Source organism: Labrus mixtus, chromosome 3 (assembly GCF_963584025.1).
Source record: "Labrus mixtus chromosome 3, fLabMix1.1, whole genome shotgun sequence".
Lineage (NCBI taxonomy): Eukaryota > Metazoa > Chordata > Actinopteri > Labriformes > Labridae > Labrus > Labrus mixtus.
The window spans coordinates 17,719,110-17,742,249 of NC_083614.1; the positions used below are offsets into that span (position 1 = coordinate 17,719,110).

At 39.2% G+C, this 23,140-nt stretch overlaps 2 protein-coding genes across 2 annotated transcripts in view; one reads left to right on the plus strand and one right to left on the minus strand.

Moving 5' to 3' along the window:
- Positions 1-7,942, plus strand: part of tmem161a (transmembrane protein 161A) — a 398,404-nt gene extending 390,462 nt beyond the window's left edge. Inside the window, exons 2-12 of the mRNA XM_061033449.1 lie at positions 1,177-1,241; positions 1,774-1,877; positions 1,970-2,053; positions 2,287-2,378; positions 2,596-2,752; positions 3,016-3,231; positions 3,443-3,586; positions 3,695-3,808; positions 3,934-4,108; positions 4,247-4,343; positions 4,762-7,942. Coding sequence (XP_060889432.1) covers positions 1,239-1,241; positions 1,774-1,877; positions 1,970-2,053; positions 2,287-2,378; positions 2,596-2,752; positions 3,016-3,231; positions 3,443-3,586; positions 3,695-3,808; positions 3,934-4,108; positions 4,247-4,343; positions 4,762-5,066 — 1,491 coding nt within the window. The 5' untranslated portion in view covers positions 1,177-1,238 and the 3' untranslated portion in view covers positions 5,067-7,942. The remainder of the gene's footprint in view (positions 1-1,176; positions 1,242-1,773; positions 1,878-1,969; positions 2,054-2,286; positions 2,379-2,595; positions 2,753-3,015; positions 3,232-3,442; positions 3,587-3,694; positions 3,809-3,933; positions 4,109-4,246; positions 4,344-4,761) is intronic.
- Positions 7,943-10,381: 2,439 nt separating this feature from the next.
- mef2b (myocyte enhancer factor 2b) lies at positions 10,382-23,140 on the minus strand. Its single transcript, XM_061033467.1, has 9 exons — positions 22,854-23,140; positions 18,669-18,742; positions 16,203-16,406; positions 15,887-16,015; positions 15,552-15,741; positions 14,328-14,476; positions 14,062-14,176; positions 13,410-13,521; positions 10,382-13,015 (listed from the first exon to the last, which is right to left on the minus strand). Exons 2-9 carry the CDS (start codon positions 18,720-18,722, stop codon positions 12,703-12,705), a joined length of 1,266 nt encoding a protein of 421 aa, XP_060889450.1. The 5' UTR covers positions 18,723-18,742; positions 22,854-23,140; the 3' UTR covers positions 10,382-12,702.

Below are 23,140 nucleotides of genomic sequence, written 5' to 3' on the forward strand. Positions count from 1 at the left end.
ATACGAAATTGTACAATTTAATTCCGGATTTAGGACTATGTTGGCAAAAGGGTATATACAGGTACTTTCTTTTTCTCTTTTTTTTTATTATTTGGAAAAAATAAGTCTTAAATAAACACATTGGCTCTTAAAGTGTTTGTTTTTTCATGTCAAAATCTTATATTGTGGAGAAATAAAATTGTTAAAGGTACTCGTAATATTTTTCAGTGGTAAATGTAAGACAATAAAAACTGCCTTCATGGAACTCTTTAATACTTTTTATGCTCAAAGAATACTTAAGACAGCGGATGGGACAAGCAAGCTTTGTAATTTCAAAATTACCATCAAATAAGCAACAATGTGTCTGTAAAATGTTAATAGTTAAACTCAATGGTGCAGGTTTGGTTCCAAAATGCAGGAGATAATGATTTGTTTCTGTATGTTTGTTTAGGCTTGTATCAATTAAACGGATAATAATAAATATGAGACTGGTCGAAGGTTTTTCCTCTTCAAAAATTAGAAAGTAGGCTACATATTAAATTCAGAACTATCAATTATCCTAAATGAAATCCCTCTTGGTTTCCGTTAACAGAGGACTGATGACTACTCTACTGAATATGTTGAAATAATGTTCAATATTCTTCTCATTGCATCCAGCATTAAAAAGGAGAAGAGAGGAGAACAAGAAAAAGAAAAACAGAATGTGCTGCCAAGAAAAAGTAAATGTATAACGTATAAGTTATACATTAAATATAATGTAAGTATCCCTGAACGGTCTAGGTCTAGGAGGTGTTGATTAATATAACTGCGTCACAGCAGGATTAATGTAAAGCAATTTAAAGTTATACTGTTGCTCGTATCAATATGATCCTATAGGACTAAGCTTAATTCAATTCGGAAAGTCCTTAGTTACAGCCTTCACATGAACATTTGAAACACAGTCTTGCCAAATGTAAGCGGTCACATGAAATACCTCATACAACTTTGAATACTTCATGACACGACCTCCTTTACCTTTCTACTTCTAGTCGAGAAGCCGTGTAGTGGCATCATTGTTGTGCTATAAAAAAAAAAAAGAAGTATGAAGGTCGAATTTACAAAGCTTTCTTGGAGCACTTGAATGCAGCGTGCGACTCCAAACCCCTGAACTACATCCGGGACATTCAGCTGTTTTCACATGTTCAGCTGTGAAGACTTCCCTGCATGTGAAGAGGGTCCATCAACTTCTCTGGTTCTAGCCACAGCTTTTTCGGGAAGACATGGTAACAGAAGTCACTGGCATGTTATTATCAGTGTTAAATTGTTGCTTTGGTGGTCGCGAGTGAGCTAATTTTCCTTGTGTTGGGTTAGCGCTTCTAAGAGAGATAGTGGGTAATGCTAACTGGCTAGCTACGCCTGCAGCAGCACTGACAGGTGGTGGAGTTTAGCTAAATTTAGCACCATAGCCATTTGCCAACTTTCATTCATTTTGCAGTGGGTTTCAATACATCCTGTTTTAAAGGCCATTTATCTCCTGCCACTGCATGGTTTTTAATGTGGCTTAGCACCTACGGCAACCTGTGTTCCATGAAATAACTAATCTTTGATTAAACAAAAACTGCACTTTGAAACGTGGAGTCTTGCATGTTTAGTTCACATGAAATGCTGTATTCACTGATAGTCATAGTTTCAGACAAAGCACATCTACTCTTTGACTGTCTGTGACGAATAATTTACAGACACAACCTTGTTTTCATGTTGACGATGGGACTGACATGTTCACTTTAACACGTGTGTGTGTGTTTTCTGTGACAGGCGCTGATGGGGATTCAGCTGGTGGTCAGCTTGCTGGCTGCCAGCATTATGCAGAGGATGGCTCCGCACTGCTCATTTGCACGCTGGCTCATCTGTAATGGCAGGTGTGGTAACCCTAACGATCAAGTTATATGTCACACACACACACACAGGCGATGCACTCTCTTAACACATATGAGCCTGTCATTCCTTCCAGTTTGTTCCGGTTCAAGCATCCATCAGAAGGAGAGCTGTGTGCCCTTGCGGGGAAACAGATGCCAAAACAGACCAAGAGAGACAGGTGTGTGTTGGGGGAAGGTCTGACTTGGGGGGGGGGGGGAAGAGTTGTGTAAGAGTAACTCAGCCTTAGGGAGCATCTGCCTTTGATGCAGTTACTGTACTTCTGGGCAGAAAAAAAAGCTGCTCCAGAAAAGCTGACAATATTTGTATCCATTAAAATTCAATTTTTTTTAGAAGTTAGTGTTGTTGTTTTGTTTTACATGTTTTTTTTTTCTTCATTCATTTGTTCATTAGGAGACAAAATGGAGAGAACAAGCCTCTGACTGTGCCTAAAGACATCGACCTTCACTTGGAGAAAGCTCCTGTCAACACGCTGGATGCTCTTGGTAAAACTAGCATTCCTGAGTTTACTCCACATTAATGTTTTTGAAGCACAAACATCACAACAGTTTAGCTGCTTACACAATACAGACCCATCACATACACTGCTTACATTTTGTTATTGTGCTTGGATCAAAACATTGAATGGAAAGCTGAGATGGGTTTAACTGTCTCACGGCCTTTTTTTTTTTTTTTTTTTTTAAATCTTGTTGTTTCTTTCAGTGCTGCGTTTTTTCTTGGAGTACCAGTGGCTGATAGATTTTGCAGTTTATGCCATGGGTGTCTTCCTGTTCACTGAGTGTTACTACAATGTGGTTGATGCCAGAAAAGAGGTCAATATCGGAGCCATCTGGTGCGTCCTGACAGTGCTGTTTGGTCTGTATCCTTCAACTTTTAAAGTCACTTTCTGTAGTGGCAGGAAACTCTTTAAGTGTCAACACTTGGTTCATCCTACAAAACATACTTTTCTCAATCCACAGAGATACAGTACATTCAGGATTTTTTTTTTCATCATTTAAAAAGCCTGCTTATATCATTTAAGTTGTTATTTGAAACAGTTGCATGTTACCATCATGAGTTGAGGATCGGCATTTCGCTTTCCCTTTGTTTGTTAGTTGTTGTAATTTAACCGACAACCCTCAGAAAGACTCTTCACACTCTGATGAGACACTACTTCCGCTCTGAAGAGGGGGGCGAGCGCTCTGTGTGCCTTGCCTTTGGTTTTCTGACTCTGCTCGTGGCCATGCTGGTGCTTGTGGTCAGGGAGGAGTACCTCGAGTTCGGCCTGGAGTCTGGCTTTTCCAGCCTCTTTGACAACTTGGAAACGTTTGCCAAACAGCAGGGCTACGCTCAGTGGTCGTAAGTATCAGTCTCTGCTAAGACAACTTGTTGCTGAAATACTACTTTGGTATCTTTTAAATGGAACATGTAATGTTATATTGAATAAGATTGCATTTTGAATCAAGAGAAAACATTGTTTGTAGTGTGCATGAGCCCTGACAGGCTTTTCATTGACACATGTATGTGCTTGTTGCAGCCAAACATTTGCTTTCTGTTTTAATCCCTGAAGAATCCCAGTGACCAAGCTGACCATGAAGCTCGGTCTGGCCGCTGTCTGTGCTTACATCGGTTCTATCCTGGCCTTCCCCGGCCTGCGACTGGCTCAGACTCATCTAGATGCTGTACAGATGAACTCAGACCGCCCACTCATCCAGTAAGAAATGATGCATTTAATGCAACACTCGATACTTTCTACTTCCTCATAAAAAGTCTTCCTTTTGCATTCTTAAGCTTTGTTCGATTTCCCCAAATTTTCCTGCAGGTTTCTGCTGCACATAAGTTTCATGTCTCCGGTCATTGTGTTGATTCTCTGGGTGAAACCCATGGCAAGAGACTTTCTGGCCAGTGCACCTTTGGGGAAGACCTCCATCACAATGTGAGTGCAAATTCATGTCTTCCTGTTTCATCCTCTTTAACTCACCTCCCTGTTGTCGAGACAGAAACACCGACACCGTGATTAAACATTTCCCTGATTTTTTTCACATCTTCAAAATCCTGCAGAGTTTCCAGTGAAGCATTCGACAGCGTGCGCCTGTGGATCATCGTGGTGTTGTGTGTGCTTCGACTAGCAATGACTCGTTACCACCTTCAGGCCTACCTGAACCTGGCTCAGAAGTGGGTGGAGCAGATGAAGAAGGAGGCGGGACGTATTGCTGCAATTGACATTCAGAGGAAGGTCAGGATTTAATTTTTAACTCAGAACTTTTGGATTCTTTTTTTTTAGTAGGTTTGATTTACTTTTGGCAATAGAAAAGTAAAACCTTCTGAAGTGCATTTTATGTGTAAACTGAGAATGAAAAATTCTGTTTTTCAGGTCACGCGCATCTTTTGCTTCTTGACTGTAGTTACTCTCCAGTATTTGGTTCCTATTCTTCTCATCCTCTTCTCCACGCTTTCACTCAAGGCATTAGGTAAGTAAAACACACACACCGTCATCACAATTCAGTTGTTTGAGGATCAGTCCACACTGCATTTAATATTTCTGTATTTTACCAAAGCATCTGAATTTACACTTATAGAAATAGTAAAAAGACTTCAGGGAAAGATGTCCCCTTTTTCGTCAAGAATTTAATTGGCTATCACAGCTTAGCATAAAGTCTAGAAACAAGGAACAGCTACTAGACGAAATGAATCAAGCACAAGACCCATGTTATAAACCTTAGAATAAAAAAACAACTTGTTAAATAGTACCGTAAGTATTAGCTGGCAGTTTGAATTTTACAGCCATACGAGCAAGGCTGATCTCATATTGAGATGAATTGCTGATGTTTTCTTCTTCCCCTTCCTCCAAGTTCAGTGGTAAAAATATAAATGTTGTCTGACTTGTAGGGGACTTCTCCTGGAGCCCTGGTGCAGAGGAAACTCCTGGAGTGACACCAGCACTGGTGATGCCCACAGCAGCACCTGTGCTGCCCGGTGGTCTCGACGAAGACGAAGAGGGGGTGGACGATATGGAAGAAGACATCCAGGCTACAGTGGCGCACCTGACAGAGGCCTTCTCAGCGCTGCGGGCCGTCCTCACTCCGCTTTTCTTAAGAGGTTTCTTTGCATTCCTCACGTGGTGGGTGGCTGCCTGCCAGGTTATCAGCTCTCTGTTTGGCATCTACTTCCACCAGTACCTTATGCAGAACTAACTGATAACAAGAACACAGTGCCATACTGTTCGACCTGCAATGCAATTCAAGCCCTCAGCTGTTGTTAAGCTGTTTCAAAGGACTTTACATTAATACACACATCTACAGACAGAATGCACCGTGGCTGTAATAGAAGATCTGATCAAGGTTGGTTGAGAGTGAGATAGATGACTGACACTGTCGGTTGCAATATTGGTTACATCCTTCCCTTATGACTTTCAATGGCCAGCAGGATCAGTCTCCCAGATGTACAGAGAACACTGGAGTCTATAGAAGAACAAGTTCAACTTAGTCTGGGTTTCCTCACTTCTCTGCATGGAATACTGGTGATTCTCGTCATCAAACATCTGGTTACCAGCTGGTTCAGTTATCTGTTGCTTTATTGATCCAGCTTCTGGTGTGCAGAGATCAAAGTCAAATTCAACATTACTGTATACAGTTGCAATTGGATTCATCTTTAAAATAATTTTCAAACATTTCTAGTATGCTGTTTAATATTGCTAACCGTGTAAGAATAAGGTTGTCTTAATATGTTTGGCATTTCAGCCGGTCGGGCAGTGTAAAAAAAGTGACTTTTTAAAAATTATTTTGACGCCTTTGTATTTGTTAACAAACCATTGTGAGTGATACACTCACAGCAAAAATGAAGTCAAAACATATATAGAGGTGATCAGCTTCAATTAGCTAATGGAAAGTGTTCATTCAGTAGTTGACTCCCCTCCCTGAAGGTCACCATGGTGGTCTACCAGATTCACAAGTGGTCCAGCTTTTGATAGAGGAAAACAAGTTCAGCCCAAAGAATGTCAGCTAGCCAAATATTCTTGCTTTGTACAGTCCTGCTGTAGTCAACTCCTGCCTACTCAGCAAAACATTTTCCTGCATCTCTTCAGACGTATCAATACCAGTGGTACCTGAATTCTTAATAGAACATTGTTCAATGCTGCATATGTGTACGATAGTTAAATGGTAACAGGGTAAGTATTAGTACTTAATCCCTGTCAGGATAAGTTGTTAGTTTTGTGAGGGACTTTTTGTCCCCCTTAAGGAACCGATTCAAGAGTGCTAAACTTTTTATTTTACTTTGTTTTTTTCTGCTGTTTATTGCATTTATGTAGTTAAGTTGAAACCGTCCTTATGAATCAGTTGAAAATGAACCGTGTTTGTGTATCAGTCAAGAACTGATGAGATGTTGCTTATTTTGTTGTTTTTCCTGTAGAATTCCTAAGTGCCTGGGAGCTCAGGGATTTTGAGTCGATTTGAAATCTCCTTTCTCTCTGATAAATCATATTTTGACTGAACAGAAACATTGATAGATCAAATTTAGACTCTTAACTGTTTTTTTTTCCCATTTATTTTTAATTTTCAAACACGACTCACTCGCATCATCTTTAGCAGCAGTGAATTAAACTTTTTATTTTTACTTTTTTGTTGTTTTTATAGCTAATCAGTCAAGTAAGATTAAAGGAGCAATATGTAACTCTGACACGTAGCGTTTAAAATGGGTACTACAGTCCAAATTGAATAACACTGGAGCGAGCTCCCCCCGCCCCCTCTTACCCCAAATGTCCACATACTCTGTGCACAAAGCAGTCGGTCACCGCCATGCACAACGCTGTTAATTTCCACTCTAGTCGATAATTGTGTTTCCACATCGAGTCCGTCTCCGGAGCTCCGTCACCAGCGCGACTACGCTCTGCTCCGTTACAAATAAGCTCTGAGTCTATTTTCGACGGTGTACCCCACAGGCACGCGCCAAGCTCGACCAAATAGAACAACCTGGACAGAAAGTCAAACAAGGAAACGCACTGAGCGTCCTGTCAACTTCAAATTAAAACACTACACAGACAAACAATCTTATTTTCCATCACTTTGTCAACAGAGTCAAAACAGGCACCAAACGAACAACAAAGCAACCTCAGAAAGACAGAGTAACATGTTGTTTGCACGTTTTTCTCTATATTCTCATGTTATCTTGTAGTTCTCCTGTGATGTGTGTGATCTGCTCATGGCTGCAATCATGTTCCAGAAACAGGGCAGGGCAAAACCGTGGCGCTGGCAGACCGCGGCATGTGGTGTGGAAATTCGTTGCTAGAGACGATGTGCACGCAGGTTGCCATGTTGCAGACACAGAAGCTTCAGTGTTTAGCCAGCTCTGCATCGGTCTTTAAACCTTTTTGCCTTCTGACCTCTCATAGTATTAACCACTTTTCTGCTCATGGAGCTTATTTGAAAAATGCAGAGTTTTTTTATATCGGTAAGAAGCAGATATATATGAAACAGTTTGCTTGCCCACTTTCAATGCTGCAAAACCAGTTTGTGTGCTGTGACAACTTGTTTTAGATCAGGCAAACCAGGGGTGTGCAAAATGACCGTCTGGGGGTTACATGAAACCGGCAACCTGCTCTGGTCAAAATGAATACAGACTAATCTGGACCAGAATCTAATCTTAGAAGGAGGACATACTGGCTGCTGCATTGTTGTCAGAGAAGCCAGCACTTCAACATAGCATGTTTCCTTATTGCCTGAAGGTACAGTGAGGTCATGTTTGATCATTTAATTCAGTAGATATTTTACACATTGCTCCTTTAATCCAAGCCCACTTAGAATAATTGTGTGCATCAGTGGGTTTTATTTATTTATTTATGATACATTGGGTTGAATAGAGATGATACTGATGCTGCAACTCTTTACATTGTTATGCTCTGTTTGTTGTTTTTGTGTGTGTGTGATATTTTAGATAGTATATTTGAATGAAATGCTCTGAAATCATTATACTGTGAAGTACATATCGAAACATTGCTTTTTGAGATTTCCTGAATGCATGGTGTGTAAAGTTTTCCGTGTGTGTGTGTGTCTCAATAAAACATTACTTTTCAGTCTGATGTCGTTTCCACTTAATTCTGCTCTCCTCCAGGAGCGTGGGAGATACTGCTGATAAAACATTTCCTTAAAAAAAAAAAAAAACTCTGCTCCAATTGACAATAGACATCATGCATGACAATGGAGTGTCTCGCCGCTGTGCTGGGTCCTGATCTCTGACCCCCATCCTCCTGAGAAGATCATTGTTTAATCGCTGATAATTACTATGAACCTGATGCCCCAAAAGAGTCTGGGAAGCAATATTGTCAGTGGATGCTCATCAGGACCTTTGGACATTTGACTTTTTGCTTGAAATCTTCAAAATGTGTCGTCAGTTCAGCCTTAAAGGCATTCAAACTAAATGTAAAAGCTTTATGTTGTTTTAGGAACATTAATAATTGTATGCCAGTGATACAACAACATTTCAGGAACTGACCTTTCACCACCAAAGACTGGAGAGGTTTTTTGTCTGCAAGCTGACATGATATATTGGTGGTATCATTTGACTTTCATATTCTGTCAGAAGCCACAAAGGTTCTCGAATGTAGGGAGGGACGGCCACTTTGCAGGCTTTTTATGTTACCGATTACATGCTTCACTGAAGGATATCAACAATGAAGAAGGCTCTGCAAGAGTGAAGAAATGTAAAGGGGATCTTCCAAATAAGACTACTTGAGATAACTATTAGGATGCATCACAGATATTTCATATGTTGTTTCAACAACGTCACTCAAAGTTCCTGTGAGGGTTTTTTAGCTGGTTATGAAACAGACTGAAATTAGTGACCTATAAAGATAACTAAGATCATCAGGGATACACCAGAGAATTTCTATATAGTGATTTTTTTTATCCCTGTAACTTAAGCACTCTGCAGGAACAGCATTTTGTTTCCTTTTCCCACAAGGATTCACATGAAGTGATACGTTTGACAGTTAAAAGAAACAGGAGGAGATCTTTCGTTCAGAAAACACGACTTCCACATGTACAGCGCTGAATCAGCAGAAAGATAAGACACACTGCTTTGTCTACGGGTGTTGCTGAAATCAACGCAAGTTCCTCCCAGGAGCTTTGATTTAATTTTCTTCTGAATATTCCTCATGTGTCCTTCACAAGCACTGACGAGAGAGCCTTTTGTTTTTATGGCCTTAAACTTGGGAACTAACTGCCTATGGATATCCAGAATAGAAAGCTCTATGGGTATTCTCTATCGTTGTTTTTTTAATAGTTTTATCTCTGGTGATTTTTTTTGTCTGGATGAAATTTTACTTTTTAAAATTGTATTCTATTATCATTATCATTTTTTATCATTTATTAAAAAAAAATTTAAAAGACTATATAATTCAATTTTTTCTTTCAAGTTTTAATCTTTTAACATTGACAATGTTGTCCCTTTCTGTCTACCTGTCTGTTGTTCCTTTACTTTATGGAGCACTTCAGGCTTCATGATTGTATGTATTAAAGGTGATATATAGGCCTAATTATTATTTAGTTGAGGATTTTGTGTATCAGAAACATTACATTTCTGATAATGAGCCAAGTAAGTTTCCAGGGAAAATGTTTCAGTTTCATTGTTACTTTGCACATTTTGAAGAGACTTCCTCGCCTTCACATGACCAGTGTGGGTCAGCTCCGATCTAAAATCTGTGAGAGCATCTGGCATAATAGGTGACAAGGTTGACAGATCTATATAATCATATTAATTATATTTGTCTGTGCTGAAGCCTCGGGCCCCCCTTAAGTCTGATCTGTGAACTGCAGTGCGGTTGCTATAGGAAACAGGAAGTGTGTGAGCAGGGACCAGACATGCCCCACAGACTGGGCCAGCCTGGTCCCAGGGGAGAAGACCAGACATGACCCCAGTCAGAGTCTCTTTTCATTACGGAAGGAGAGGACAGACATGAACCAGAGCCCGACTCTGCTCTTAGTTCAAACGCTCCATGGTGGTGTAAAAAGAAAATGTTCTGGCATAGTAACTGTGAGACAACCAGCTGTGGAAATGAATCTTTTTTTTGTGCTGCATGTAGTTTTTGAAGGCCTAAAGGTCTCTCTTTTACCTGCTCCATTCTTGTTCCTCAGGTTTGGTGGCTGCGTGCTGAGCTGCCTGACAGGGGCCGGACATGATAATGAGGGAGTGTGCATTTTAAAGACGGAGAATAAATGGACACATAAAAGCTCAATAGCTACATTTTTGTATGTCTTTAGATTATATAGGAAGCTCTTTACATCAAGGAAGGAGATTTTATATTGACTTGAATGTCCGTGAAGGGAGAAGCAGAGTAGAGATGACCCTGATGAAGGCCACAAGGCAAAACGTATCAGTCTAATAAAGTTAATAAGATTCATCTTCATACTACAGTACAAGTGTTCGTGAAGCTTTTTGACATCTTCATGAAAAAGATATGTAGAATCAAATGAACTCATTTGTACTGATGAAGAAAAATAGACCAAGGCAATCATACAAATCAAACCATTTTTATTTCAAAGGAATCACAACAAATATCAAATAAAATCCCTCTATGCTTTGTGAAGCATTCAGCAAACATATAAAAGTCAAACTAAAGCATCAGAACACTGATAATTCGTTTTTTTTTCTCCACACATATATGTTACAATATTACTGCATAAGACAGGAAAAGAAAAAAAAAACTAATTCCACAGCAGCACTTGAACTTGAAGACCTCTACCAACCAGCTCACTGAATCTCCGCAGAGTTTATCACGATGTATTTGTCGAATGTCTCCAGGGTGAACCACTGAACCTGTGTCATGTATCAAAGAATCATTAGATTATTCATCATAGACTAATAAAATGGGTGATTTATGATACTTGAACTTGGTCTTCAATCTGTGCTGTTTTCAAATTTAAATCCAAATGTTGTGAATAAGATGCCCCCTTGTGGACGATAGGGTGAAATTCTTCTAATAATGAATTAAGGGTATATTTTGTCCTCTAAGGAGGAAAGGCAAAAAATAAAATCTAGTGCACAAGAACACAGTGCAGACTACATTTACAGAAACATAAATAAACTCTTTCAATAAAATACTAATAAGCTGTGATTAATTTTAAAGATTAAATTAAAATGTAGACTTCTATTTTTTTAAATCATGTATTTGTCGAGCTTTAAACTATCAACAATATACAATGACTAAAATTAAACGTTAAAATAAAAATAACTCATAGTATTTTTTTATTACTTCAAATAAATAAAATCAAATTAGACCCAATATTGACATGCACTTAATGTCTTTGGTTGTTTTAGTATTATCTTGTAATGCATAGGGAAAAAAATGCAAAGTCTTTGGTGTTCAGTTGAAGTATACTGCTATAAGTTTTGGTATTGAAAAAGTGTAGTAAAAAACAATAAAAATTGTATTTTAGGAGGAGTTATACAGCACAAGCTTAGTTTATCCACACTTTTAGTCTTACAAACATTGGTAGAAGCAAGTTTCAAAATTCCCAAAGAAAGCATCAGCCAACTCCCTGAGATTCGCTGGATGGAGAGGAAAGGTTCACATTTGTTACAGTGTGTTTTATAGTAATTCCAAGTAAAACAGCTTTTGCCGTGTTGTGATAGTTCCTCCTGTCTGTACTGGCCCTGAAGAGCAGGGACGTGTCCAAAGGGTTGGCATGGGCCCCCCCTAGAAATCTGATTTGCCACGCAAGGTGCCACCCCAAAAATCCTAAACTGTGATTGCTTACATGTATTTGCCCTGTCAGAGGCTTATGTTAAAACTTTTTTTGGAAAGGCTGCTATTTTTCTTTACATATCAATATAGAATATTTTCCTTTGATTGTTCTTTAAATTGTAAATAAAAACTTTGCACATCTATTTCCCAAGATAAGTGCTTTGGAAAGTATTGCACTCTTACTTGCTATGAACTAACTGGCAAAGTGTCAGGACCAAAACATTGCCAATTCATGTATTTTTTCAAGGTAGACTTTTCGCAGGAATTTGCATGCACATTTTTAAGTACTTTCAATTGTGACTGACTTTGCACATAAATCTTATTTTGTGTCATTACAAAGGAAGCTAATGCTGCCATTTTCCTGTGTTTTAAAGTAGATATGATTGGTTGAGTTGGATGATTGATCATATTTATTTGTGCAACCCCAGATCCACATGTGATTTCAATGTGCAGTATGAGATGGATAATTCAGAGTCCTCTTTTTCTGTAGAAGTGAAAGGCCGGAAAGTATACATTTAAAAATGCATTTTTTTAAGGAAATTTACTTTTTTCAGCTGTTTGCTGTATGTATGAGTCTTGTGTTAAGTGAACTGAAAAAGTTGTGAAATAATCCTTGACATGTCCTCGTCTAGGCCTTGACCATGTCACTGATATTGTCCTAACGCTGAGGTGGTTTAGCAGGTTGTTTTTTTTTTTTGATATTCAGCTGGTCCCGATGTGCTGCTGTAGCTAACTTCAAAAAAAGTCACAGAACAAAACATTTTTTTTTTTCAAATGGTATTTTTGATTCATATAAGCTCCACACAGAAAACTAAAGCTAACCAAACAAAAAAGCAAAAATGTCTGTTTGCACGAGTCTCCTCTTTGGATGAACCAAGTAATGCAGAGAAATTATCCATGGCTCAGGAGAAACCAGCTCTCTGTGAGGAGACAAAGGAGTTGCTCTCTCTAGAAGGATGGGGACAAAATCTCCCGTCTCGTTATCTTCTGTGTTATATCTGTGCGCGTGTGTGTTCATGTTTGTGTGTAAGAGAGGACTTGATGGAAGATGGCTGATTGAATGGGAGATGGTGGTAGACTGCAGCAGCCAGCTATCTCTGCCACCCATCACTTATCTCAAGCTGCCTGAGCGGCTGCCCTCCTTCCTCTTCGTCCTGTGGGTAACCTGCCTTGGGAAACTCCTTCGTCCCATTGGCCGGACGGGCTTCTGGAGGAGTATGGCAAGCAGAATCAGGGTTGCTCATTGGGGAGTGCTGCCTGAGGTGGTGCAGAGGGGGGGAGGTGGGGGAGGACATGTGCTCAGGAGAGCTACGCTCTGATTTGATGCTGAGGTTAAGGGAGGGCAGATGTGGAGAGGATGAGGAGCAGGACTGAGAGGGGAAGGAGCACCCTCCAGTGGAAATCCTACAAACAACATGAGGAGAGGTGAAAAAATGTCTGACTCGCAACATCATCAAGACAGTATTCTAAAAATAGTTTTTTCAATGCATTAATGATTAAAGAAAGAAACTTCCGTTCACCACTTATAAACACAAATGAGCATAATATAACCAGCTGGTTACAAAGATCCAGATATGACCAAGAAACATCCATAAGTGTGTGGTTCCATATTTATGAGGAAAAATTACCTGAAGAATCCAAGGATTGTTCTCTTTCACACAACTTAAATAAGTGATGTCATATATATGTTTACAACATATTGTTATAGAACAAATTGTGACCAGCAAAAATTAGCTGGAGCTTAGAACAGTGTGAAGATAATTCTCTCTGCCATGCATGATTACACATGTATTCTTACCCTGGGCTTATGTGAGGCCCGTGGGGCTCCTGAGGTGGCTGTGCTGGGTGCCAGGGGTTTACAGCTCCTCTTTGTAGGCTAACAGAGTGATAAAAACCAGGTTGGCTGTACTCTGGGAAAGAGGAACAGAGACAAAACAATGGAAACACATGGATACAGATTCTGATGAAGATAGCACATAGTATATACTATCGTCTATTGAAACACTTGTTCACATGAATGCTCAGAGGTAGATGAGAGGATAGTTACCAATCTTGGCTATCGGCTAGTCTATTCACAACTCACTAATAAACATGTTCTATCATATTTTTTAAATACAACTATAAGAATACTGTTGCTATGAGTTACTGAATCACATTATGAGTTATCTACTACCTGGGCTATCTGTGTTGCTGTGAAAGTAAGGGCAGATACAAATTGCATAGTGTCTTCTACAGCATACCTAATGCATACATTCAAACCATCATTATTAATTAGACTTAATCAGCAAGAAATTAAATAAATGTGCCTTCTTAAATGCTGAACTGTTCATTTAATTTAAAGGAATTGTACTCCTTTTTTTTTAATTTACAGAATCGACTGATCAGCTACTTGACTGGTTTTTCTGTTTGTCCTTATTTATCATAGTAAGCATCATACACATCAGACGTACCAGAGGCTCCAGGAGATTGGAGTCCATAGCCCCCCAAACTGTGACCCAGCAGCCCTGCCTTTCCCATGGCAACCATGGAGCTGCCACTGTGCAGACCCTGGTACAAGACCCCCCTCTGATAAAAAAAAAGGAAAGACTTTTATGTTATACATGAAATATGTTCATATGTAAGGCAAACAATCTTATCTCTGATCTGAACTACTGGATTTGCAATCCATTTTGTGGTGCTCTCTATGCCTCACTGACATGGTGTGAATCACACTTACAGCAGAGCTGTTGTTAGCACGTGTCGCTGCCATGCCCTGATTAGCAGCATCTCCCCGCAGGTTCTCAGTGCCCAGGCTAAGAGGAGGAGGGCTTTTCATGTCCAGAGCTCGGTTCAGGCTGCTGTGAGAGAACACGGAGTAGCCGATACCTATGAGTTAAAAGGAAGGGGCAGGAAGTGAAAAGAGATGTGAGATTATTTCACCCATAGGCATAATTCTCTTTCTTCTATACCTCTCCCTGTTTCTGTTTATAAATGTGACAAAATGCACTTCTCTTTTTAATTTGACATTTGAATTTTGTTTCTGATCTTTGCAGACATACTGGCTGACGAGTTCATGGTAAAATCTGTAATATAATCTAATCGATTAACAACACTAAAAAATATACTTTAACTACTCTAAAACTTACTGAAAAATGTCAAACTTGTATTTTATTAATGTTAATGTTTTAAAATATTTAAGTTACAAGTGTCTTATGAGTCAACAGTGCATTCAAAGAGTAAAAGACTGTAAAAGGCTACATGACTGTGAGGTGGGACACTTTCAATACAGAAACCACACAAGTTTTCAACCGAATGCACATGTGGATTAGTGCACGCACACACACACACACACACACACACACACACACACACACACACACACACACACACACACACACACACACACACACACACACACACACACACACACACTTCCTGTGTTCACAGCCAGCTGCACTGAGGGATCACAGCAAGCATTTAGCATGGCCCTCAAAGGGCATTTAATGGATTTGCATGCTAAATATTTTGCATCTATTTGAAGCAGAATTTTTTTTTTTTTCTAAAGCTGCTAATTTGTAAATGCACTGGGATTTGCTGATGTCTCGGATGCAATATAATAAAAATAAAATCCCTCCAGAAGACGGTTTAAGTTTAATACCAGTTTTTTTTTTTATTTCTCATATTTTATAACTTTTGGACAAAACGTAGGTAATGGACTTTGTTCCACTTCTCATAAAAAGAGCTTTCTCTGGCTAAAAGAAGGGCATGAAATGTATTATATTCTTATTCTTATTTTCATATTATGTACTGTAAAATGTGTGAAAATCCATGATCCCTTTGAAATCTGTTGGTCTTGAATTGCATTTTTACGAAATATAAAAGTCATTACAAAATGACTTTTATATTGTGGTTAAAATAATTATTTCACTGTTTAAGACAAGAGGATATGAATTCAGCTCACCTGCGTGTGGAGACATAAATGCACTGTGTGTGTGCTGTGCAGCAGGGCTTGCAGAGCCGGGTCTGGAACTCAGAGATTTAAAGCCCTGAGGTCTATGGGACACCATGCTGGATCCAGAAGAGTTTGGAAAGCCGTTCTCACAGCCCGCAGACACTAGAAACTGGGCCTCTGGTGAAAGAAGTGATGGGGCCTGAAGAGCAGAAACCATGTATAAAAACAGTGTGAGAACTGAAGAATGACAAAAAGTGAATACAATTAAAAAACAAATTGTTTCTCTGGGTATTCCAGCAATTTTTAAACTGTGTGGTGCACAGCAGAAGTGTGTGTATACTGACATAGAAGCGCTGGCGTGCCACAGAGAGATCCATGCCCTCAGTGAGAGGATATTTGTCTGCAGCCACCTGCATGCTCTCCTCACTGTCCAGCTCAGTGCTGTCCATGCCAAGGCCCTTCCTACGCAGAGTCTGATACATAACAGAAAGTTCATGGGAAGAATGACCAACAATGAAAGCATAAAGATTAAAAGAAACAAGAACAAGATGTGATACCTGAACTTCTTGTTTCTGACCTCGTGCTCTAAAACTATTTACATGTTTTTATTTCTCTAAACTGCTTTACTGTCTTTCCCTTTGATAGCAGCTTGAACATTACCTCCAGGATGTCTGTGTTGGTGCGACTCTCGTGCGGCTCACTGTACTCTGTGTACTTGAGCAGCACTTTGTCCATGTCTGTGCTGGCATACTGGAATAGACGGTTGGTGCTGTTGAAGATAATGAGGGCGATCTCACAGTCACACAGCACACTCAGCTCATAAGCCTTCTTCATCAGACCAAACTTACGCTTGGTGAAGGTCACCTGCCACCAGAAAAAAATATATCTTCAGTGTTTTGATCAATATGACATTGTAGACATGTTAAAAGCTTTTATTTATTTATTAAAAAAAACATGCTTGAATAGTTCATGAGAAATTACAGCCAATAAAAATGTAGCAGAATTTGCAAAATGAAAAAAAAAAAAAGATTTAGAATAACTTGGATGAGTTTCATCATAATCAGCCATACGGCAAACAAAATTCTATTCATTTAATAATGATTTTCTAGAAAAAATAAGACTAATAAAGATTTTTATCTTTTAAGTACAACTATTTTGGAATTTTATAGCCATAAAACCCAACTTTGTCCCATCAGACTCTACAAAATGTACAACATATTAAGTGAATATCTTCAAACCTTGATTCCAGCTAAGGTAAAAGTCCCCAAAATAAAACCAAAACACCAAAAAACCTTAAGTCGAAAAGATCAGATATAAGAAACATTTTTTGTGAGAGCTAACTAAGCAATAAGGAATACCTTTTTATTGTGGTCTATACTGTTTCTTAATTACTATTTGGTGGGTAACCTTTGTATACTGTTTTCAAAAAAACGGTTACACTTTCAATAAAAATATTCATGCTAATAGTAATCTCATTATGTGGTTTTCTTTAATGCTGTACCAGAAACATTAACACACCAACACACCAACACACACATTAAGATATACGTATATTCAAAAAAGTCTTTGAAGAGGATGATGCGATCACATTTCTTGCATTGCATTTTCCATTGACCTTACTAACGTCTGTCCAGAATAAGAAACTAAACTTCTATCAATGTCAACATTTTACAGTGGATACAATGTCTGCTGTCAACATTCATCTGCCTCTGGTGTGCTCAGTTCACCTTGTTCAGTGTGAAGGAGCAGACTTGCACTGATGAAATGTCATGTCATTTGTAGGGTTTTCAGCAAACAAAAAGTTTTGATAGAGAGCTTACATCTCATATGGTTAACGGTACTCAAAAATACTTTTTTTTTTACTCCACATTCTGTTTGAAAAGACCACTTTGTAAACTGCCCATCAGTATTAACTAATACCATTCATACACATTCACATTACGCGGTTCAGTGTCTTGCCCAAGAACACTTCATCATGTGACAGCAAGAGATGGCAATTGCACTCCTGACCTTCAGGTTGAGAGACGACCGACTACCAGTGAGCCACAGCTACTGTACCACACATGCTGTTTACAAAGACTAATTACTCTAAACAAACAAACGTACGGACAGAAAACACAGCACACATGCTACACACAGCCTAGGCTTTTACTTTTATTAAATCAAATGATTTCTGATGGCCTTAAGGATGATGATTACTATGGTTATTAGTAAGATTAGTACTCATATTGACAATGAGAAAATATATATTTTTTAGTTTATCTATTGCGTATTTATCTTTCTTCACCTTCATTTTAATTTGTATGATGTTAAGTTGTAGTGATAATAACATTGTTTATAATAAAAACTATACAACACTGCCTCACGTATTTATTAATTCACACATCTAGCCTACAATAATTTAATTATTTGGTCAGTTACTGTATCATTTGCATAATTATACACTGCTTAATTGACCCGTTTTATAAATAAAGTATTATTATTATTATTTTTATTTTTATTACAATTAATCAGTAGCAGTAGTAGTAAAAGTAGAATTCCTCTTTATATCATCATCAATATTTGCTTCACACAGTCTCTCAGTACAATACACACACAAGCTACATGCCCCACAATATATTATAATCCATATACCCAAATAAGCAAACATAAGGTGTGTGGACCTCAAGCTGCATGTAAGTATAAAATACATGTAAGTATAAAATACATGTATGTGTAAAATGACATGTCGAGTCTACTGTTTTGTTTGTGTATCCTGCACTCACTTGCACTACTAAAGCCTGCTATATGTGGGTGTGTTAAAAGGAGCCAATGAAATGTCAGAAAGAGTGATGAAATGGTCATCAGAAGTCAAAAAAGCTGTAAATGATTAGTTCAAATGTCTTCTGTGGTCTGTTCTACGGCTAAAACCCAAAATAACATGTACAAATAGCAAGGCAGCGCTATCTCCCTACTGCACTGTTTGGCTTCGGCACTTGAAAATATCTGCCAATAGTGCACTTGAGTTTCTACTGAGAGACTTATTGACCATAATATCAGAAAACCTGAGCGTATAAAGCGCTGCACAAAATGAATATCTTTTGATAAAAATAAACAAAAGAAACGATTAACTGTATGTTGACTGACCTGTCTATTCCTCTGATCCAGTATACGAGAAATTTGTATTTTCTTTCGTCCCATTTTTTCAGCCGTCTTTGAGTCTGTAAAATGAAGAAAAAGACCAAATTATAGAAGTTACAAAATACATTACACATTTTGTGTATTTGCAGTCTTTCTCTGCATACCAACAACTACATGTGATATTCTTTTTTTTAAGTTGTATTTTTGGCCATTTTAGCATTAAGAATAGATAGAAAAGCTGAAGAGAGACAGGGAAATCGGGGCGGTGGAGTTGGGGATAACATGCAGCAAAGGGTGGAGGTCAGATTCAAACACACGACCGGCTGATAACTTTTGCCTCCGTACATGGAGCATGCGACAAAACCACTGGGCTATCCGGTGCCCCCTGCAGGTAATATTTATTGTAATAATTTTCTCAACTAGCAGGAAAGGAAAATAAAGGTTGTGTGGCCTCTGAGCTACTAGTAAATTATTATGTTGCCTTATATCATTTCAATATAAAAACAGTACAACCATTCTATGCTTCTTCTGGTAATTCTGGTGGGAAAATGTCAACCATTTGGTTTAAGTGACTCAAGTTCCTTCCCCCTTTGGTAAGAGCAGGGTGTTTATTTTTACCACCATGAGGCGATGCGGTCTAAAGTTAGAGCAGCCCTTGCAGAGCCGGGAGTCCGCACAGTCTGACACCCCCACAGTCTGGTTACCCCGGGGCCACACAGCAGTAGCACAGCGCTCTTCTGCACCGCACAGCCCCGAGAGACAGGGTTAAAAATACAGTCCATCGCTGCTTTTAAAGGTTCAGCAGGCAATAGCCAAAACTAAACGGTTGAAGGAAAACGCTGTGTTTCAGAGAGATGACTGACACTAAAGCCACCCACTCCTCTCTCATGCACAGCCAGGGAAGCAAAAGAAAAAAGGACCTGGAGGGGAAGAGGGCAATGGCAAGGATGGATTGCGGTTAGCTTGAGAACGTCCAATTTTGAAGCTCACACCCGCTCTTTTCCTTTTTTTTTTCTTAGTTTCGAAAACCCTTTCTCCTGTCTGCGCCCCTGCATTACTGTAGAAAGCTGGATGTTACAGAGAAATGTGAGATTCTTTGTATTAGAGGAGACAGACATGCAATGACACTAAAACACAAATGCAAACATAACTTGGTCTATGTAAAAGTTATTTTTTCCATTTTACACTTCATTAGTCCTCTGACCTGACTGTGCAATGCTTCTCCAAAGCCCAGAGGAGTTTTTGACTGGTTTTCCCCTTAACATGTATTTGACTTTTTTCTATATTTAGTGCCCCATCTCTGCGATGGTGCATGAGCGGATATGGGGCCTGTGTTCCCACGACCCCTGAAGTGCCCGCTGTCCCTCAACGTAAGCTTGGCAAACAGGCATCTGGGGCATTTCTGGAGGAATCCACCTCTTTGCCCTCTTTATTACCTTATAAAGTCCGGGGATGTTCAATGTGCTGAACACGCTGCAGAGACAAGACACACCTCAACTCTGACAGCTGCAGATGAACCCGTCACTTGCACAGAGTTTATTATAAAACACAAAAATACAGACAGAACTCCTCCTTGAGTGCCACTAAAAGGTATTCTGCCTTTGTAAAAACTAATATTTCACAAAAATGAAGAGAGATTAAGCTGTGTTGTCTGTTTTGGGATCAAAAGTGACATCGTGTTGCCTCATATCGATACATGCTAATGCACAGAAGGAGGGAAGTGTGACATTTGCTCTTAACAGGTCAGAAAGATCTTTATCTCAGGATTTTACAGACAGTTCCTCTTCTCTCAGATACAACCAATCAACGACTTTCACCGTCATAAACAGCCCCGCCGAAACACATACCCAGATGGGTAAATAAAGCTACACCTCAAGCCGGACGATGTGAATTATAACTCTGAGCGTGGTTTGTTCGGTTTGTCAAAGGCCTGAAGGCCAAGACAGGCAGGAAAGGCCTGGCTGTGCCTCATATAGCAATTCTTTCTGTATGATTTTCCCATTCGACAACTGCCATTTGAAGTCTGTGAAAACACCAGAGCTGCCTGTGGTGAGCGTGTGATCAAAGACGAATTGAAATCACATTGCACCTGCAATTTAACTCTTCATGCCGTAAACACGTCGCACGAGTTCAATCATGAGGATTTAAAGTAAAACAGAGTCGCCGTATGGCCTGTAATGGTGTAGTAATAGCTCTATACTCAAATCACACAATTGCCCAAGGGTCTCAAGCACCTTTGTCAGATGCCGTCCCAGAGGTGATACAGTGGAAAATACTGAGTATACAAACACACAGCACGGGCACACAGTAGCCATGCTCTTTGACGTACCCTGGGAGCTTCTGACAGAAATCATCGAGGACCTCACTGTGACAACTACGTGCATGTATAGTAAACTAAAAGCTTGTGAATCAACAGACGGAATGATGTGATCAGGCTTGATCAATTTTTAAAATACTTGATTATCAGAATAGATGTTTTTTCTTGCTGCAGTGAAGTCTATACACGAACGACTAAAGACAAATACGTAGGGTCTTTGTAGAGTATTGAGGGTTCTGCTTTGATGGTTTACATGCCATGAGTCATTCAGAGTATGGATGGTTTATATAGGTGTCAAAAACATGGCAATCATATGCTAATGTATGAGCTGAAGAAGCTAATGGATTGGCAGATTGTAAGACAGCAGATCTCGAGAACAGCGATGTCAAAATTTCCCCATCAGACAAGTTTGTGTTCTCAGTTTCCCAGGATTAAAAAAAGTGTTATAAGTGTTGATAGATACCTGTGTACCAACTGTGCAAGGCTGTGACGACAAATTTCCCTAAGGGGAAGATGAAGCACTGTATGGTATAGTTATACTACAACAATGATCCATTTTGTTAAATTTGATTATTTATCATATTTCCCTTAATTGCGCAATGATTATACAATGAAAAGAAGCAGTGGTTCGGAAGCTTTGGGAATGACACTAAATCCAGCGGGTGTGAAGTCTTGTTGAGTCGTTTTGAGACAAGTCCTTTGATGGAGATAAAAAGTGAAACCAGACCTAAAGGTGTCTCCAAAAAAATAGAAGACAGGAACATTTCCAAGATAAAGAATCACAATTCTCACACATACAAGTTCAAAGGTGTAATGCAGCCCCCCTCCCGACAAAAAAATGATCTGATTTGAAATACTAATAGCCTTGTTATCCTTTCAAATTAAAACTAACATGCTTTTTTAAGAAATGAAATAAAGGCCCAATGTACCTCCTCATTTAAGTTATTTGCTCTAAGCTGAAGATTCTCTTCTTTTTTTTTTTACAATCAAATCATCAGTATACCAGTTAAAATAAATGTGCGCCTCCCCATGTGTGTCAGCTTCAGGGTCAGACGGTTCATGTGCCCACCAAGCCCTTCAGAGTAATGGTGAGGAAATATTTGTCTAATTTTAACAGGAGATAATTGAATTGCCTTGATATTTTTGATAGAACAAGAATAGCTATAGAACATTCATGCATGAGCTTAACATTTGATCTGTGCAGGAAAAGGTTAAAAAAAAAAAAAAAAAGATTTCGCAAGATGTAAGAAGTTGTACCAGATCCAGTGGACTGTAAGAAACTGAGAAGAAGACTGACCTTTCTGAAAACTGACTACCCTTAATAAAATCTAAAAAAACTGACTGACTTTCATTCAAATTGTGTCAAAAGAAAATCTAATTATTGCATAAACATGGGAGTTATCAGTGCACATTTTAAGTGAAGCTGAGTAGTGGAATGATTGTTAAGGCAACAGGTTGCAGGGATGAGAAAGATGAACTTGGAAAGAAGCCAAAAGTCTTCGCTGAAGAGTCTTGGGATGTGTTCAGTCTCTATCCAAATGACGCGGATTCATTCTGACCAGCAAGCTAAGAATAAAAACTGCAAAAATAGGAAGAAATACATGGCTCGTGTTTGCGAGAAATTTGCAGATAATTAAACCTAACAAATTGCTGACGTCATTCAAAATAGACGTTTAAGAATAGCCTGTCTGTCCCCGAGTTGCCAAGCATCCCTGTCTAATATAGACTCATCTATATGCTGCTTTCAATGACACAGCAACAGGTAGGCAAGTTCACGCAGACTTGACACAGGTTAACCAATCCGTCTTAAGTACACACATACAAAAACGTAAATCACGTGCTTTCAGAAACAAAAACAGAGCATCTGATCTCACCTGTTCTCGATCCCCTTCTCTCTGTTTTATCTTTCGCGTTTCAACCTCTTGATCGACACCAACCTCGCGTTGGGGAAATTCGCAAATAAAAAAAAACGCAGATTTGCAGAAGTGTCGCCTGGTGTTCTGGTCTCGTTTTGATGTACAGATTTTCACCTGGTGCAGTAGTAGCGATGGTTCAGGAGTGCTTTCTTTCCAACAGCTGGCTGCTGCCGCCCGCCTCTCTGTGTCAGCACACAGCACCTCCTCAGCAGTGCCATTGGACACACTCCTCCTCCTCCTCCCAT